This window comes from Monosiga brevicollis, genomic scaffold (assembly GCF_000002865.3).
Source record: "Monosiga brevicollis MX1 MONBRscaffold_9 genomic scaffold, whole genome shotgun sequence".
Classification (NCBI taxonomy): Eukaryota; class Choanoflagellata; order Craspedida; family Salpingoecidae; genus Monosiga; species Monosiga brevicollis.
Genome location: NW_001865046.1, coordinates 523,998 through 542,555, shown reverse-complemented (window position 1 = coordinate 542,555; position 18,558 = coordinate 523,998). Strand labels below are relative to the sequence as shown.

Sequence of the window (18,558 nt, the reverse complement as noted above, 5' to 3'; positions counted from 1 at the left end):
GTGAACAAGGTGACGGCAGTGGACAGCACACCGGGGGTAGGATTGTCATTTGCTCCATCTAAAAGCAAGCCAGGGTGCTCTCGGGTTAGGACCATGGTGCTGTTGCGCATCGCAGATGATGATCGCGTGTCCACACCAGATGCCGATACATCGAATCACTGCATATCTGGACATCAAAAGTATTTTTGCACCTTCTGCCTCACGCATGTCTTGATGACTGCACGAAACGCAAACCTGTTAAAGAATTTATCTCACATGTGAATACACCCACCTTCAACTTACTCTTGACGCCGGGCAAGATACCTCTCCCCGTACTTCAATTGCTTGGCTTGGGAGATACTGTATCTAACGTAGAGTATCCCTCAACCATAGCTCATCAGATCGGTCAAGTCGTCAGTCCCAAAACGGTAGCACACACCACAAAAATTTGATGAAAAATGTGCAGAAATTCAGAGAAACTCATGAAAAAATGACATTGTGATTTTTATTTCTCTTTCTTTTGTTTCCTTTCCAACGTGATCATCACACGTCAGCAACGGCATCGGGCAACACACGTCAGCAACGGCAGCGGGCGAGTGCACAACCTCATGGCCGGCCACCGTCGGGTTTCTCAAGTAGCTAGCTCGTGGGTGATACAGGGTCATGCGAGTGTCCCATGAGCCAAGCTCCTGGCACTAGCGCACGTGTCTCATTGGTCGTGCGACCCTGTCAGCCGCCTGTGCAGTTGGCCATCGGCGGCACAGCGGTCGGCCCTGTCGGTCGAGCGCTGCGCGAGCGTAGTTGTGCCACAGCACCGGTTCTCTAAGTGCAGCAATTAGTTTGTGTTGGCGCGCTATGCGGAAAGAGCAAGACGCCGAGGCGTCATCGCCGATGTGCGACGAGCCACCGAAACCGTATGGCATGGCGCCGCATCGCTGGTGCACCGTGGCTGCTCGCGAGCTCCGCTTTTGCGCTATGGTATTTGGCGTGGCCCTTGCCGTGATGGTTCTAGGCATTTGGACAGCCGAGGCCGTGGATGCGGAAGCCTCGTCCTGCGGTTCTCTCACCCCCATGTTCCAGTATCGTCTCATGAACCACGTCATCCCCATTCTCAACGTTTGCGTTGCAGTGCCAGCAGCACTATTTGTCTGTGCTGCTGTCTTGGCCTCATATCTTCGGCCCCGGGCGCGGCTCATCATCAACGATGTATCCTTTGGCTTGGCACTGTTGCTGGTGCGCGTCGCACTCTTTCTCTTGATGGCCTATCTGGCCGTCGTTAGCTCGACGCTGTTCGTTCGAACTTACTATCCGCAGTGCCACATCCACCGACCCCCCGTCACCACCAATTTCGAACAAACCGCAGCCAGCATCATGTGGGCCGAGACTGAAACCTCGCCCATTGCCGTCAACCTATCAGCCGCCGTGGCGGGCCCCGATCTGCTGCCTACCCATCTCCCCACGGTTTTGCTCCCACCCTACGAGCTCGACATGATGATGGTGGCCGTCAAGCCCACCTGCATCAATCGGGCTGCGGTTGAGCGGGCCATCCACAATTTTGGGCCGCGTCGCCTCTTCATCGTGACCCCAGGCAAGCACTGCAAACTCTTTGAGAGTTATGAAACACGCGTGCACTGCATCCCTGAAGACACCATCGTGCCTGGCATGTCCGTTCCTGTCCTGAATGAGTACTTCAAACAGCGCGGTGCGGATCTGCCCAGCTTCAAGGGCAAAAACCTCGGTGGTTGGTATTTGCAACAGTTTGCCAAGTTGCTGTTCTGGACACGCGTGCCTGACTTGAGTGAGCACTTTCTGATCTGGGACAGCGATATGATTATGACCGAACAGTATCGCTATTTCAACCGCCACGGCCAGATTCGCCAACACACGGGAGGTGCCTTTGTACACGGTTATGCGACCTCCTTTTTCCAGCTAACGGGGCAGCCCATGTTGTACGGCCCGCGTTGGGAGACTTATGTTGTGCACCATCTACCAGTTTTCAAGCCCTTCCTCTTTCGCATGCTGAAGCAAATGGGCCTGACACCAGACGTGGACCCGCTTGCCTGGGTCTATCGCGTCCTCGACACAGTGCCCCGCAACGCCATTCAACTTGGATTCTCCGAGTACAATAGTTACGTCAGCTGGGTCCTCCATCACCACAAGGAGCGTTTAGGTTTGGTTACCGAGCGCCGTTGGTTGCGCTATGCGCCCTCGTATGCACAGCCAGCCCGCTCGGCTCCCAATTGTTGTCCAAGCCCGCACATGATCGAGCTTGCAGAGCAGCGGCTCAAGAACACGGAATTCTTCGGCTATGAATTTGGTCACTTTGAGTACTGTCACTACAGTGACCCCCAATACAAAGATCACTACCCCTAGGTCATGCCGCGGCCAATTCCCCGCCCACTTTCTCCTTCATTGCAGCGAGCGTGCACGGTCATTGGCTAGAAGAGCTTCTCCAACCATAAATGGATCCCTACTTTCAGGTCGGAGCGTGGCTGTAAGCCAACAGATGTGTGCTGACGCCTGGTTTGTGTTTATTGGCTCATGGCCGACCCGGCAGAGCTCAGAGGACCGTTCCGATTGTGGTTTAATTGACGCCGCCACACTAAATATGATTGCCTGCCGACCGATCGGTTGACGTTAAACGCACTTGGCAAGAGGCATGGTCACAGGCGAAGGAAGAAAGGGGTCGTGCAGCAATGAAATTGCAGTGCCTCCACCGAGGATGTGCAAATCAATGCCAGCAGTTTGACCGCACAGCGGCAAAGCGGCATGAGGGCACAAATCCACAATCTGCTCGATCCACGATTCTCAACGACGGGCGGGGACCAAGCTCATGATGCATTTCCCAAGCCACACACACACACACACACACACACACGAGTCAAAAGTAGCACAGCCGGTGATGCCCATTAAAGACTTCCTGTAGCATCTGGAAACAGGGTCGAGCGCGCAGCAGTGGGAGGTCGATCACAACAAAAACAAGAACGACATGCACTATTGTATTAGACGAAAACAGAGTCAAACCAAGGCCCACGAGATTGGGCGGAAAGAGGCACCGTATCGCCAGGCTGATTGACATGACACAATTATTCTGAGCGCTTAAAGCGTACGCCTGCGGCGAACCACGCAAAAATGCCTAGGCAAGCAAGATGGGAGGAATGAGAGGTGAGCACAAGGCTTGACCCTAGGGTGTTTGGGGGCAGCACCTCAAAACGAACCGGAAGCAATCATGACCAGGGCAATTGGCACCATCGTGCCGGCACAGGTGCCCCGGTGCTCGTTGTTCAGAGTCTGCAACTCGTCGGGCATGAGGCATGCGGGGTGAGCCAAGGGCCGGAAAGGGAAGGCCAAGGAGAGGCGCCAAAAGGCATTTTTCATCGTGTGCGCAAGAGCATAGCGAAGAAGGAATACGAAGCTTCGCGCTCCACCAACATACCAGCAGGGAAACAAACAGATGCGTAAAAAAGACGTAGAGCACGCGTAGATCACCCGAGCTCCATGCGCCACGACGGGCACGGCGCTGTACCACGATGGAGGCCACATCGCAAAACATTGAGCGTGCGAGGCACGTGGGATGAAGTGAGCAGCGATTGTGTGCAACATCTGGGGCCCAATATTGCTGACCATCTCTAATTCGGTTGTGTGCGGGCACGCGTCACTTACAATATCCCAGCCAGAAAAGGCGATGATTCCCCAAAAGACATGGGTCAGACCGATCATGGCGGCCGTTGTAGCTGTGATGCACACGTCAGACCATGAGGGCACGAGGAAGGAGGGCGGGCGAGCTTCGCAGTCGTGCAGTGCGATAGTGTTGCAAGGGTGGCAAGCTGACATGAGATGGTAAAGTGGCTATGGTCGGTGCAGCCACGTGCAGCCAAAATTCCAGGACCAGACATGATGTCGAGGAGGTTGCAGGTCATCATGGTCGAGGACATGAGGCCATAACCCAGGCCAGACACTGGGCAAAACGCCGGCCAATTCAACAAAGAATATTGAGTGGGATGAGTCAGCAACAAGTTTGTGGAGCAGACGAAGCAGGGATAGCGACAGAAGAGACGCTCGAAAGAATGGAGAAGAGAAAAAGAAGAAGAAGAGGGAATGTTGCTTGCAGAACGAACCCATGGCTAGCTTTTCGCGCGTGATGACGACATCGCCATCGGGGGAAAGAATGCTGAGATCGTGTTCGGTGCGGCGCAGGAGACGCCACCACAGATAGCGGAAAAGCTCTTGTAACAGGACCGAGGCAATCAAAGCAAACCAGTAATCATCCTACAGGGAAGCGCAGATGGACAGCCCTCGTCAGGAACAAGCGGGTTCCTTGCTTGTTCCTTGCCTGCCTGTCTCGAGATCAAGGGGGCCCAGGACGACCCGCGCGGGTGCTTACCTTGAGGGGAGGGACAGCAACCCAAACAACGGCGGTCAAAAGTGCAGCCACGAGCCAAAGGAAGGCACTGCAAGCAACAAAGGCCAGTGACTCGAATGAGGCTCACACCGGCCACCGTCGCAAGTCCTTCTGCTGATATTGATGCCAGCGCTGGCGTTGACGTTGGCAAAGGCGGAGGCGCTGGCTTACCTGGAGATGAGGATGATGACGAGCTTTGAGCTCTTGCGCACATTGAACCAGAAGAGAGCCAACGGGGCCGAGTAGATGATGAAGATGTTACCCCACAATGACATCTGCGTCATGGCGCCGGTGCCGTGCAACAAGGGAGGCGGGAAGGAAAGACGGCGCTGCCCTCTCTTTGCTGTTCCCTGGTACTGGTGCCAAATGACTGACACAGGCAAATGATATAACTTTGTATATAACTGCACAAACATATCCTAATGTTCTTATATAGACTGCAATAACTCTCGATTTCGCTACGTAAGTCAAGGGTACATCCACCGACAATAACACATTCCAAGCCTCTTTAGTGCTACCAAGTGTTACTTGCTCAAAGCGGTCTCATCCGCCCCTTTTGTGTGTCTTGTGGTCCTCTCCCTGCTTCTCTCTCTGTCTCTGACTCTGTCTCTGGCTCTGTCTCTATCTCTCTCTGTGCTTCTCTGTCACTCTGTCTGTTTCTGTGTCTCTGTCCCTTTGACTCTCTGTCTGTCTCTCTGTCTGTCTCTCTCTCTCTACTTTTCTGTTTTTCGCGCTCTCTCTTTCTCTCTCTGTGTGTGTGTATGTCTGTCTCGGTCGCTCGGTCTTTGGCCTCCGACTGGCTCAGAGGTCGTGCCGAGTGATTCGTGTTGTGTAACACTCCTGCTGGCTCAAGGTCGGTTCGGCTGCGTGGCGGGGCGTGCAGGGACTTTTGTTGATTGGAGATGAAATAGGGGAGGGGTAGCACGGCCGTCATCACACAGCGTAGGGCGTTGGACTTTCATTCGCTTGGAGCGCATTCATCAGCATCCGTAAGATCGTCTTCAGACCTCATCCAGAGGGACGGGGGTCCTGCGCTTCTGTTCCGCCCTCGTTGCGCGCCGGCTGGTCTCCTTAGGTGGTGGCGGCTTTGTACGCTTCATGTTACCCCAGTCTATCATCATCCACTTCGAGCCGAGACCTGGCGTTACACCTGCCCCAACCGACACTCAGCCAGAGCGCTCCGTGGCCTCACGCACGCGCGCATCTTGGTGGCGATCAAGCTAGCAAAACCGAATGCGCTTGACCTCTGAAAGTGCACCCCCGCTGGCCTGGGATCACATTGATCGGCTTGTGCTGCAACCGCTTTTAGCCTTGCCTATAATCCCCGAACCCGCGATGGCCAGCAGCTCGATGCAGCACAGCCACGGCCAGACCTGACAGTTATCAACGCAATTGCATCTTCAGTCGAGCCCAACTTGACGTTTTGCCAAACTGCTGAACCCTTCAACTGCTCGGACATTCTGCACCCTTGGATCTTGGGCTTACTTCCTACTTGGAGAGAAGCAAGGAGGCCTTTTGTTCGTCGATGCATTTGTGCGCTGTTCCCTGATTTGTCTCTTGCGAGCCCACCCCACCTGCAAGATGGGGCAGACCGACTCCAAGTCGACGGGCATGCAGCGCCGGTCATCCGTGTCTGCCTTTCTCCCGAGCCCCAAGACTGACATCACTTCCATGGATCAACGCACTGCCGATCAAAAGTTTGGTCTAGCCTACATGCAAGGTGAGCCCAACACACCTGCGATTGCAGCGGCCTTCGCATGCGTATCTGCCTGTCAAGACTTTTGCTTCGCCCTGCGCCGCGGTACCCGCCCCCCTCCCCCGCCTCATCTTGGCTTCCTGGTATTTCCGTGTTCTTGACAAAACAGGATGGCGGGCCCACATGGAGGATGCTCACATTACTCAGCCCGAGCTACCAGGCCTTCCTGGCTGGTCCTTTTACTCTGTTATTGATGGCCATGCAGGCGCCGAGGTGGCCCATTACTCGGAAGACCATTTGCTAGCCTCAGTTCTCTACGAACTTTTGCCCGTTAAGGATAGTCTGCATGCCATCTCCGACGCCATGCACCGAGCTTTCCTGCGCCACGATCGCGCCCTGTTTGCCGACAATAAAGTCCGCCTCGACAACTCGGGCGGCACTTGTACCAGCGTTCTCGTCAGTCCAACCCACTACATCTTTGTGAACCTAGGCGATTCGCGCTCCCTCCTCTGCCGGGGCGGCAAGCTCGCGTTTCAAACCCGCGACCACAAACCCATCCTACCCCAAGAGCGCACTCGCATCCGCAACGCCGGCGGCTTTGTCATTAATGGTCGCGTTGACGGCGGCCTCGCCATCTCTCGAGCCTTTGGTGATTTTGATTACAAGCGCAACCCGCAGCTTGGCGCCCTCGAGCAAAAGGTCGTGGCCGACCCCGACGTCACCCTCGTCGAGCGGGATCTAGAGCACGATGACTTTCTCCTTCTTTGTTGTGACGGCATCTTTGACGTCATGAGCAATGCGACTGCCATCAAATTCGTGGCCACCAAGCTGCGCCGTTCTCCGGACAATCCCAAGGCTGTTTGCCAGGCCCTGCTGAAACGATGCCTAGAGCTTGGCTCCCGCGACAACATGTCCGCTTGTCTGGTCGTCTTCAACAAGGAGTTCCTTCAAGCCACCCACGTGAGCAGCGCCGAGGAACGCCCCGCTGAGCAGGCATTGGACGGATTAGCCACCTCTGTCGCCTTCAACGCCATGGCATCGGCTGTGGCAGAGATTGTCAACCAGCATGGCAGCCCAACCTCTTCTCGCAGCGCATCAACCAGTGCCGCTGCAAACGGCATCAGCCCGCTGCGTGAGATTCCCGTTTTTGACATGGAGGAAGCCCACCCAAGCGGTCTGCACACAGTCATGGAGGTGTGTACATGTGTGCATGTGTGTTCATGTGTGCACCGTGTTTGTGTGCTGGGATGGCAATGAGAAGAAGCGTCCGTTGTGAAGAATGGGTGCCAAAGCAATATTCAGAAGGGAGCGACATATCACAGCTTAAACGTTGCATGCGCCACACACCTGCTCATGTTTTGATTGGGGCGGGCTGCCTTACAGGGGGAGGATGAGAGCGAAAGCGATGCTGGCTCCACGCCGTCTCCCACCCCAACCTCAAGTGATGCTGCGTCAGGGACAGAGGTTGCCGTTGAACATGTCAATGACATGCAAGAGCTCGTCAAGCAGGCATCACAGTCTTCTCTATGTATGTGGTCTTGAGATACTTACCTGTGCTGCTTGCTTTGACTGACCCAGCGTGGCTGGTCGAACTTTTTCGGATAACTGTGTGCTTTTCCTTGACTGGGCACGGTGCTGAATGTTTTGTTGTTGTGGTTGCTGCCATGACCTTTTCAATAGCTTCAGCCTCGAGCGTCGAATCAGAGTCGGCCGGCGGCGTCATGACGGTTGAACAAGCTTGAAGCTACAGCGCGATCCCGCTAAACAGGTGCTCAGTTCAAGCTAGACGCGGCTTCTTCTTCTTCTTCTTTTCTGTTGCCTTAGGTTTTTATTGTCTTGTCTGCTTTTATCTCGGAAGCCCTTGGTGTGTAGGCTACCCCCCTTTTTTTCAAGACAGGCTGTCCGCTGTTAGCCTTATCTTTCACCTTGTATTTCATGGAAAAAAGACGACTCTTGCTGTGCTTTCAAACCACCTTGGTTTGTTGGTTGGGGGTCGGGGTCTTGTTTCCCCCAGCATTCATGAAGCGGCGCAAATTCCATGTGTGCGTCACATCCCTGGAAACTGACGCCCAACTCTTGCGCATCGTGCTCGTCTTAAATGCATTCTTGTTGGCACGGCTGTGACTGCCTGATGATCGAATCTTGAACACACGGAAATCGATGGACATCTCAAGTTGCTGGCATCATTTCCTCCACTGGCGACGGCGGCGCAAAAACGTAGCCAGAGCAAAACGGCAACCAAAGCCAATACGGAAGAAAATGGGCTTGTCCGATCACACAAAGCCAACAACACAAGACTTGCTCATCGGCAAACAGGCCTGACAAAATCCAACACACAGAACAAAGTAAAATAGACAAGCCAAGATACACAGCAAAGAGCACTCAAAAAACTCATCAGTATGGCGCGGCTCAACTGAGTGAGGCGAGGTGCTTCCTAACAGTCAAAAGGCCTCCAAGGAGAGTTTAGGATTCTGGAAGACGTGGTACTTGAAAGTACATGATGGTAGTGTCCTCGCTGACGGAAAGAATACCAAAACCGTCCCTACAGCGACATACCAGTCAGAAGAAAAAAAAAACCCCCCAACAGACACAGAAGAGGTGAATACTGTGTGTTATTGCGGGCCGCCACAATACGAAACCAGGGGTTCAAACGACAGCATGGCATGACGCACCGGCTGATGTCAAAATCGAGGACGTGATTGCGGTGCCCCACACACATGTGCAACTGCTCGCCCGTACGGCCATCCCACACGCGAATGGTGCCGTCGACGGAGCATGAGTACAGCACCGGCAGCGTAGGATGCCACAAAACCTTGACAACCGGCCCCTAACCCAAGGAAGAGGAAGCAAGGTGAGAGGATGGAACTCAGGAGCGTTGTACAAAGGCAACCGTAGAGCACCCAGCAGGGTGTTGAGGCAACGGTGGTCCGGAGTGGTGCGCTAGTGGTGCAACAAGCAAGCTAATGTGTGAGCATGCGAGTTGATCTTTAGCTCTGACCTCATGCTCCAGAGTTTGGCGAAGCTCGTGATGGTCAACGGTGTAGATGAAGATTTTGCCATCGAGGCCACCGGTGGCCAGAAGCGAGGGCTTGGAATGGGAAAAGGCCACTGTTTCGACATTGTCGCCATGGTTTTCAAACGAGAAGAGCACGCGGTTGTTTTTCAGATTGATCAGCTTAACGGCTCCCTCGGCGCCACCAGTAGCCACCAGCGTGTTGTCCTCATGGCAAGCGACAGCGGAGATGGGGCACTGATGAAACATGTTGTCTCGTCCATCATACTTGCTGACAATGTCTTGGGTCTTTGGCGACCACTGGATGAGCGTGCCATCCTCTGCAGTCGTGAGAAATCCACGCCCAGATGGCAGCCAGCAGCCTTCTGTAATGGCATCCTGATCACATTGATCAACGCCAAGAGCAGCACGCGAGAACACGATGAGAGAAGCGAGCACAGGTGTGTGGTTGAGCGTTGGCCATGGGCGGATTCGAGAAAAAAGGGTCCCCGTACCGTGTGACCACTGAAGTAGGACATGCTACCACCAGGGACGGACCACATCATGACGGCACCAGCCGCATTGCCAGCGAGCAGGAACTTGGCGGAGGGATGCCATTGCAACCACTGATTGAAAAGACAAAGAGGCGTGAGAGACGAGACACCTGGCAAAGGAGAGCCCTGGCTTGTGATGGCAGGGTCATCGTGAGAACTCGCGAACCTTGAGATCGTCGCCACAGTCAAACGAGACAACTTCCTCGCCATCATTGACATTCCAAATTCTGAGCGATACCAGAACAGAGAGGACAACGGTGTGAGTCAGGTGTGTGGTATTGAGCGTGCAAGGCAAATGTGAGTGGCAGACTGACTTGATTTCGCCATCCATGGCTCCGGTGGCCACATAGGCACTGTCGGGCGAAAAGCCCACTGCAGTCACGCTGTCCTTGTGACCTAATTTTGAGGGTTGTTTCAAACGGCGCCATGTCAGATAGAAAATACCAGCTCCGGCGCAAAGTAGGAGCAAAGAGAAGGGGGGTATAGGAAGAACACTCACCTTTGAGCGTTTGCAATGGCTGCCAAGTCTCAAAGCTCCACACGAGCGCCAGGTCATCTTGACCACCCGTGACGAAGAACCTCTGGGACTTGTCGATGGCCAAGCAAAATACGGCCTCTGTGCGTTTTGCCCAAAAATTAGGTACGGCCAGGTCAACAGGAGCAATTGAGAAATGCGAGCTCAATGAAGTTGCATATATGTTGCAGAGGAGCAGAGTGTCAATCAGCTAGGGCACTTGAGTGGGCATACCAGCGTGGGCCTGCATAATGCGAGAGGCATTGTTGCCGCGATCGGGCACTGCACCCTCATCAGCCACCTCCATGCCCATGTCGTCGTCGCCTTCTTCATCGTCTTGGTCGTCGTCCATGCCCTCCATTTCGTCGTCATCCTCATCGTCGTCGATCGGGGCCTCGCCTGAGCGTCGAGCGGCGACATGATGTCAGCTCACATGAGGTGGCACTCGCCCCATACATTCCTGGCTGCTCAGCTCTCACTCGGCCTGTGACTGGAGCATGAACAGAGAAGTCCCATGATCAAGCAAGGCAAGCAGCTGTGGTGCGTACCGTCTTCGACATCAATGACCTCAAGAACGTCTTCGTCACGGATATCCTCGCCAGCTGCGCTCACGGCGCTCTCCTCGTTGTCAGCCATATCGAAAGTTGGGTGGAGCAAAAGCTAAAGGCTGAAGTTAACACGAGCAACTGCCTGGCACACGTGTAAGGAAAAAGCCATGGTGAGTATGCAAGCCCAGCCCAAGGGGTCACTATCGACAGCTGACGTGGCCAGCTCCGAGCGACCATCCAACGAGAGGAACAGCAACAGCGACCATCATGCATGAAGAAGGTGGGGAGGGGGGAAACAGAGTCTTGAACCAGCCAACGAGAGGAGGCCGATCATGGAGAAATGTGTCTTCCCCTTCCACATCCCCACACCCCTCTTCCAGCCCGCCGACCACCATCGACGACGACGACGACGACGACACGACCATGACGGACGAGCTCACCTCTTCAATTGAGTGTGTGTGTGTGTGTGTGTGTGTGTGTGTGTGTGTGTGTGTGTGAAATCCCCGTCACTGCTGTCGACAGGGCCAATGTCAGCAGGACACGTGCTTAAGAACCAGACGAGTCAAAGTGTAACTAATGTAATACTTTATGGCAATAACCCCACGCTGGGTCGCTTGCCATGCGGTAGTAACCTTGTGAGCGGCTTTCTTAGTCGTCGTCCGGTCATATGAGGATGATGATGAGTCGAGGTGGCGACGATGGGAGGAAGAGAAGCCGGAGCAAGGTGGCGGGGAAGATGATGGTACGGAAGAGGAGGAGGAGAGGAGGAGGAGAGACTTGGAAAGAAGTTAGGATTGAAGAGCAGCTTGTCGTCAAAAGATGTCCCTGGACGCGTTGATTCACATGTCGGTTGTAAGAAGAGCGATTGCTTGTATTGATTGACCCGTTCCCGTGCTGGAGAAGAAATGAAGCTGGTCGGTGGTGCTGAATGGGTCTTGCGTTTTCGCTTCCTAACGCGTAACCGAACATAACTCGTCCCATCCCTCTTGGTATCTACACATTTTGCCGCCCGCCGCTGCCGGCGGCGCCACCGCCGCTCCACTATTTATGGAAGCACATCCCCACGTTGCAGTCCGACAGCAAGAGAGACAGAGAAACACAGGAGATTACACACACACACACACACAGAAAACGACTGATTCCTTTTGTTCTCGCTTGTTGTCTTGTTGACCTGTCAAGCTGGACACACACACACACACACACACACATCTCCATTCGAAGCACATGCTCGTCCAATAATAGAGAGAGAGAGAGAGAGAGAGAGACGCGCGCGCACACACACACACACACACACACACATTCACACACACTTTGACCTTGGCTTCGTTTTGGTCGACGTCCCGGTAATCAATCGTATCCCTCCTGCCTGGGGATGGGCTTGTTGTTGGCTTCTGCCTGTGGGATGGGCCGTGCTTCTCTTTGTCCCGCGTCGGGCCAGGTGGCAAGCGGCCTAGCGAACCAACCAAAGGACTCATGATGCCTTGCTGTTGGTTTCCCACCCCCGCCCCGCCCCGCCCCGCCCGCGTGTAGGCTTCTCTCCTCCCCTGTGGTCGGGCCTTTGTATCTCTTGCGCGGTTCGCCTCTGCTGAGTTGAGGCCCAGGACATTGACAGCTTCGCCGCAAGTTTTTCTCGTCTTCCATCAGGCGACGGTCCACACAATCTCTCCCGCCAGAAGCTCGTTGTCGTTGTCGTCACTGCTGCTGTCATCGTCACGATGGCCAACCTCGTGCAAACGCTTGAGCGCTGCTTCAGCGAGGATGGCACAGTTCGCAAGGCCGCCGAGGGCGAGCTTGAACAAGTAAGAATCGGCCATCTCGTGCGCCACCCATGCCCGCGTGCTCTTTTCTGGGCCATGCTACATCTCCCACAAGCATGAGACCAGACTCTGGTTGGCGCAACCCGCTTGACCTTTTCCCCCGCCTGCTTAGATGAGCGCCCAGCCTGGGTACAGCCAGGCGCTCTTGCAGATCATCACCTCACACGAGCTTGACGAGCGTGTGAAGCAACTCGGTAAGCTCTCTTTGTCTCGCTGCCAGCCACGCCCTCCTCGCCTGCATGTTTGCACCCTGTGCCGCCAGCCATCTCCCACTCTCAACTTTGGGGCTTGTCCTTTGCTTCACATAGCGAGCGTCATGTTCAAGCAGCTCATCCTCAAGCACTGGGTGGCACTGTCTGCCTACCGTGACGTGTGGGTCCTTCCGGACAGTGAGAAACAAATTATCCGCGACCACATCATTAACGGCATCGTCAACGCGGATGTTAAGCTGCAGTGCGTTCATCCCCTTTAGCCATCCGCAAACCTTGTTTGTTTTAGACGTACAGCTGATCTTGTTGTTCATAGACCCCAGCTGGCTTTGGCTTTTCAGCGCATGATCGATGCCCAGTTTCCCGAACACTTCAACGGTGCGACCCCTACCCTCGTGGTCCTTTTTTTCTGCCCGGTTGCGCTGCACCTGGTCCGACTCACCTTGCTCTTTTTACCATGATCCCCGATCACTCATGAACAGAGTTGCTGGGCCATCTCAGCAATGGCCTTGCCAGCTCCGAGTATGGCGTGCGCCATGGCACGCTGCTGGCCATTCACGCTATCAGCAAGCGCTACACGTGCGTACTGAGCTAGCCGCCGGAGACCAGGCTCTGAGCTTGTGATTGTGCTGCGCTTCTCGTTCTCGACATAGACGCTCACATCCCGGGCAACATGACGATGTTGTGGTTATGCTGATAGTGCTAAGCGGCCGTCCGCTCAGGATGACTTTAATAGTATCATGGCTACGCTGCAGCCGGCTCTGCTGGCCATCCTGCAACTTCAGCCCGAGAACGACCAAGTGCTTACTCTCCAGCACTATGCCATCAAGATTTATTATCGTTCCACCCTTGTACGTGTCTTTCTGATCTTTGTGCCACTACCTCCATGCTCGCACCAAGCTTCACTTGACGCTTGGTGCCATTCACGCTGTTGGTTTCACGCTGCTCGAACCAAATTGCGACAACGCTCGCTTGTAGCTGTACATGCCGGCCTGTCTGTCGACCACCGAGTCGATGAACGCTTGGTACAGCTGTCTTCTGGCGCTCCTGCAAGTGCCATTCACACCGGCCTCTGATGACATGGACCTGTGGCCTCAACAGCCCGTGTGCAAGGTCAAGAAATGGATCGCCAACGTAGGTGCCCACCCGCGTATCCGTGGAGCCATAGCTTTCACCATAAGACAGCCTCAGTGGCTTGAATGGCACCCTTCCATCTCACACTCCTCTGCCACTGGTTTGACATGATCGATGGCAATGTCGAATTTGCAGGTGTTGAACGATAACTTTCGTCGCTTTGGCATTGCGAACAACGTCGAGGAAGCTCAGAAGGACCTTGGCATCCACTACCGCGAGCATTGGGCCCGAGGCGCTCTGCAGGTTTGTTGGTTTTCCCAACTGGACTGGGCATCAACATGCATCAGACAGACAACTCATTCCTTCGCTCAATTCTTAGGCAGCGCTGATGCAGCTGGATGGATACCGCAAGAAGGAGCTGTACATGTCCCAGAAGACACTTCATCACCTGCTGGCCCTTCTGGCGGAGACGATCGAATCCAAGGTTACCTGGAAGGACCTCAAGCCACATGCAATCGAGATCTACTCGACCCTGTGCTTTCCCCTGCTCTGCCACACCCCTGAAATGGAGCAGTTGTGGGAGGAGGACCCGTACGAGTACATCCGCCAGCGCTACGGTATGTTTCCCAAACAGCCTGTGGGCTTTGCTTGTACTAATGGCCGCTCAGACTTGAGCGATCGCTGACTCTTGATGCGATCCGCTTGCTGTAACCATTGGATTTGGTGGTTAGACATCAACCGCGATTACATCTCTCCCATTGCCGCAGCTGGCATGTGCGTTCACACGCTTGCCAGGCATCGGGTATGTGCCTTGCTCCTCACTGGCAGCGACTCTTTTTCGACAATGAGGGCGAGATACGACGGTTCTGTGCTGAATCTTTTCTCTTCCGCTTCGTGCCTGGTCCCATGGGTTGCTTTCACTTGCAGGCGAAATTTGCGCTGCCCAAGATCATTGGCCATGCCTACGAGCAACTTCAAGCGTGAGTTGCCCAGCTTTGCAACTCAGCCCAGGCTTGAGCCTTGTTGTTTCAACCAGTGCGATCCTCATTGACCATTTTGTCTGCAATTGTTGGCAATTGTAGGAATGCCCCAGGGCAAGCTGCTCGTGACCCCAATGTCCAATACGGCGCCTTGAACGTCCTGACCTTGTTGGCCCCCGGGCTCATCAAGAAGAAGGATTATCGTTCGGCCTTGCCGGATGTTCTCAACCAGTTTGTTCTACCTGAGTTGGAAGCCCAAGAGGGCTTCCTTCGAATGCAGGCTGTCTTGTGCCTCAAGGCCTATGCCGAGGTGAGGCCAGCTTGTCCATGACCGGCCTTCGTGCCCTTGCCTCCTCCTGTTGCCTTCTCCTGCTTCCTCTCCACTTGTATCATCATACCACGTTTTCTCGTTCGCGCAGACGGCCCAGTCAGAGGAGTTTGCTGGACGCTGTGCCGAAGCCATTCTCATGCATCTACAGGACGCCGAACAGCGCGTCAGCCTTGAGGCTTGTATGACGTTGCGCCTGTATATTGAGGGCTACAGCTCGATTCGCGACCACCTGCGTACTCACCTCAAAACCATTGTCGAGGTAAGCTGCGGCCGAGAGTGTGTTGGCCAGCATGGTTAACCTAAATATAAGCGAGCATTCATCCTCGTGTCGATGCGCCAGATTATGCTTCAACTGATCAAGGATACGGACAACGATGACTTGACTGACATTTTGGGTCGCTTGATTCAAATTTACGGCGAGCACATGGCCCCCTATGCTCTCGAAATGTCCCACGAGCTGGTAAACGCCTTCATGCGTCTCTCTTCCGGCGATGCCGACAATGAGCTTGAGAGCCACAAGGTTGGTCTTGTGGCACTGCTTGAATCCCAGGGTTGGGGCCAAGGAAACTCGCCGTATTTGGTTGCTTCGTTTGACAGCATCGTCCACTGTCTCTGTACATTCTGCAAAAAATAGACCTTTGCAGCAGCCAGCGCCGTGGAGGCGCTGCGTGAGTTGGTCTCACTGTATGCTGAGAATGCACCTGAGAACCAAGAGCCCTTTGATGCCGCCGTGGTGCCCGTCATTCAATCTGTCCTCGAAGGCAACAAGGAAGATTTCATGGAAGAGGCGTTGTCGCTTGTGGCTACCCTGACCCAAACTCGCGTCACCGACACCATGTTCCCCGCTCTGGGCGCGATGCATAAATGCCTTGCCTTTGATCAAGGCTCTGACTTTTTCCAAGAGCTGCTCCCACCACTCTACAACTTCATCAAGAACGCATCCGAGCGTCTTTTGCATGAGCCCGACTACCTTCCCCTCATCTTTGAGATGGGCCGCATTGGCTTTGAGCGTCATGATGACGCTGATACACAATGGCATGCCGCCAAGTACATGGAACTGGTTCTGGGTTACCTCGGCGAGCACGTTCCCGAGGCCGTGGTGCAGCAGTATGTGGGCCTGGTGGCCACGCGCCTGTTTGGACAAGAAATGCCTGAGGAGCCGTACCTGGTCAACATCTGTTTCAATGTGATCTTGACTGCTCTTTTCCATCGGCCGGCTTTGGTTGGTATCTTCTGGGGCGGGTCCATCCCAAAAGCATCCTCCCCATCCTCTGCTTGACCCTTTGTCCACCGGTTGCCTGACCTCTCTGCCGTTTGGGTGAACGACTTAGGTCTTGAGCACGCTAGATTCCATCGTGCGGGCTGATGGCCGGAGCTTGACGACCACCTTTTTCGCCACCATGTCCTCAGAGCTCGAGCATTACCGAGGTCTTCACAACCGGTATGTATCCGAGCCATTCCGCTCTGAACCGCCCCTCTTCACCAATGTCTGCTGGCCACTGCTCTCCGGCAAGGGCTGCACACGGTTGTGCACCACAACTCACAGCTCGCTTTGTATCGGGCTCTGCTTCATGCTCAACACAAAAATCATTTCCAACTTAGTCGGGTGGGTATCTTAACCATTGTGCGTCTGTTGCACTTGGGCTCGAGCAATTTGCCAGCCAGTCTGCAGCCCATCTACACTCAAATCATGACCATGTTGCTCAAGTTGTTTTCGGCGCTGCCCGAGGCGTATCGAGCTCACGCTGAAGAGTATGCGGATGATGAAGAGGAGGGCGATGAGGAGGCTCTGACCAACTTTGCACACAGCCTTAGCAATCGTACGTTGCTCAGACGCCTTGGCTGAGAGACACTGACGTCGTCAAGGGCTTCTTTCTTTCTTTTTGCCTGCTTATGGCGCGTCTTTTCGTTGCAGCGATTGATCTCCTGGATCATTTGGAGGAAGACGGTGATTGCGGTGACGAGGACGTTGACTTGTCTGCGGAAGAGCTCAAGCTCATCCAATCCTTGGCGCAGGTATGCTTGTGCAGCACGCTTCGAGTGCCCTTGCCTCTGCGTCGCGCTTGAGCTCTGGTACAAGGCATCTCATGGTTACCTGGCTTGAATACTTTAGTATGATACGAGTGAGCAGCTGAGCGATGAGACAGATGCCGCATATTTTGGTGACTATGTTACACCCCTGGACGATCAGGAGGAGTATGACGAATACAAACTGTTGCTGGGTTTGCTTGAGCACACGGCAACTCAGGATCAGCCCTTGCACGGAGCTCTCATGGCTGCGTGCCAAAACGAGGAGGCACAGACTTTGCTAGCCAACATTCAGGAGGAGGCGCGGCGTCGGGACCAAGTTCGGGAGTCCAAGCAACTCAAGGAATCTGGTGGTTATCAATTCCCAACTCAAGTGAATCTGCCCAACACCTTCAGCTTCAATTAGTCATGCTGACTGGTGTCACCTGATTTGCCTTTTGGCCCAGCTTCTCCTGCCCCTTTCTCCACTCGTGTTCGATTTTTGTTCTTTTGTTGTCGTTGGGTCGTGGATATATGTACGAGTTTGGGCTAGAGGGTAGCACAAACGTGTTTTTGGTTTTTTTGCCCTTCTGTCGACCATGTTCATGCGCGTCGGCGCCTTGGGGATTTGTCTCAAATATTGATAGGGATTCATTGTCATTGTTGTTGTTGTGCCTTGGTCTTGGAACAAATCCGAGACTCAGGGCTCGCCCAACCTTCTCGTGACACCTTGCAGCGCTGTTGAACCGTGTTGAACGACTGCTGATTGTGCGTGCGTTTCGAGTTTTTGATGGACCTGGTCCGCTCAAATTACATTTGTTTCCCACCTCATTTTTTTTTGCTGCACAATGTCATCTGTCAAATTTACATGATGGATCAACAGCATGGCGGCACAGGATGGCGCAGAGGAAAGGGGCGATCCCGTGGTCGGGCGCTCGCTTCTGCAGCACCTGCTGTGCAAGAGCAAATCTCCAATCAGAGACATGCCAAAATGAAGACAGCTCGCTTGGCTTACGAAAGGAAAGGCGGGCTCTGGCAAAAAAAAAAAAAAAAAAAAAAAAATTGGAAAGAAGGACATGCGATTGCCGTGCTACCAAGCGAAACTTCAGGCCACGGAACAAGTCGGGAGAGCCGGCGCACCGAGTAGATGCGTGAGTCAGTTGTTCTTCATGACATGTAGACCACAGAGAAAAAAAGAAGAACAAATCACAAATCACAATTCACAAGAATACAGCAAGGAGGACACGCCTTGCGGGCCCTTGGATCTAAAAGAAGCGACACAATTGCAAAAAAGAGAAGACAAAAAGAAATGTGTTTCAAACTCCAAGCACACCGGCGCTGACACAGGACAAACAACCACACTTACACGCGCGTGATAGACATGAAGAATGAAGAGAGGCAGCCAAATGGAGCGCAATTTCGGTGTGATGAAAAACAAAGGAAAACAAAGCAAGC

At 54.1% G+C, this 18,558-nt stretch overlaps 5 protein-coding genes across 5 annotated transcripts; 2 read left to right on the top strand and 3 right to left on the bottom strand.

Annotated features, from left to right (window-relative positions):
- Positions 1-548: 548 nt before the first annotated feature.
- MONBRDRAFT_32302 (uncharacterized protein) lies at positions 549-4,665 on the bottom strand (the record flags this gene model as incomplete). Its single annotated transcript, XM_001745474.1, has 9 exons — positions 549-596; positions 1,424-3,115; positions 3,198-3,270; positions 3,416-3,499; positions 3,643-3,713; positions 3,812-3,937; positions 4,098-4,248; positions 4,364-4,430; positions 4,553-4,665. The coding sequence occupies 8 exons, from the start codon at positions 4,663-4,665 to the stop codon at positions 3,066-3,068; spliced, it is 735 nt and encodes a 244-aa protein (XP_001745526.1). The 3' UTR covers positions 549-596; positions 1,424-3,065.
- A 1,297-nt stretch (positions 4,666-5,962) lies between these two features.
- On the top strand, positions 5,963-7,334 carry MONBRDRAFT_25189 (uncharacterized protein; the record flags this gene model as incomplete). Its single annotated transcript, XM_001745612.1, has 2 exons — positions 5,963-6,101; positions 6,247-7,334. The coding sequence occupies 2 exons, from the start codon at positions 5,963-5,965 to the stop codon at positions 7,332-7,334; spliced, it is 1,227 nt and encodes a 408-aa protein (XP_001745664.1).
- Positions 7,335-8,041: 707 nt separating this feature from the next.
- Positions 8,042-11,142, bottom strand: MONBRDRAFT_32300 (uncharacterized protein; the record flags this gene model as incomplete). Its single annotated transcript, XM_001745473.1, has 10 exons — positions 11,126-11,142; positions 10,372-10,827; positions 10,123-10,239; positions 9,938-10,019; positions 9,790-9,850; positions 9,585-9,695; positions 9,076-9,468; positions 8,750-8,904; positions 8,565-8,619; positions 8,042-8,218 (listed from the first exon to the last, which is right to left on the bottom strand). The coding sequence occupies exons 2-10, from the start codon at positions 10,496-10,498 to the stop codon at positions 8,042-8,044; spliced, it is 1,278 nt and encodes a 425-aa protein (XP_001745525.1). The 5' UTR covers positions 10,499-10,827; positions 11,126-11,142.
- A 649-nt stretch (positions 11,143-11,791) lies between these two features.
- MONBRDRAFT_25187 (uncharacterized protein) lies at positions 11,792-12,160 on the bottom strand (the record flags this gene model as incomplete). The annotated part of the gene is made up of 1 exon (XM_001745472.1): positions 11,792-12,160. The coding sequence occupies one exon, from the start codon at positions 12,158-12,160 to the stop codon at positions 11,792-11,794; it is 369 nt and encodes a 122-aa protein (XP_001745524.1).
- Positions 12,161-12,410: 250 nt separating this feature from the next.
- Positions 12,411-17,530, top strand: MONBRDRAFT_32299 (uncharacterized protein; the record flags this gene model as incomplete). The annotated part of the gene is made up of 19 exons (XM_001745611.1): positions 12,411-12,484; positions 12,615-12,696; positions 12,811-12,955; positions 13,028-13,089; positions 13,194-13,290; positions 13,412-13,562; positions 13,690-13,845; positions 13,981-14,088; positions 14,165-14,402; positions 14,517-14,587; positions 14,713-14,765; positions 14,868-15,075; positions 15,185-15,355; positions 15,437-15,616; positions 15,731-16,318; positions 16,428-16,537; positions 16,699-16,916; positions 17,012-17,112; positions 17,210-17,530. Exons 2-19 carry the CDS (start codon positions 12,615-12,617, stop codon positions 17,528-17,530), a joined length of 3,060 nt encoding a protein of 1,019 aa, XP_001745663.1. The 5' UTR covers positions 12,411-12,484.
- Positions 17,531-18,558: the final 1,028 nt, after the last annotated feature.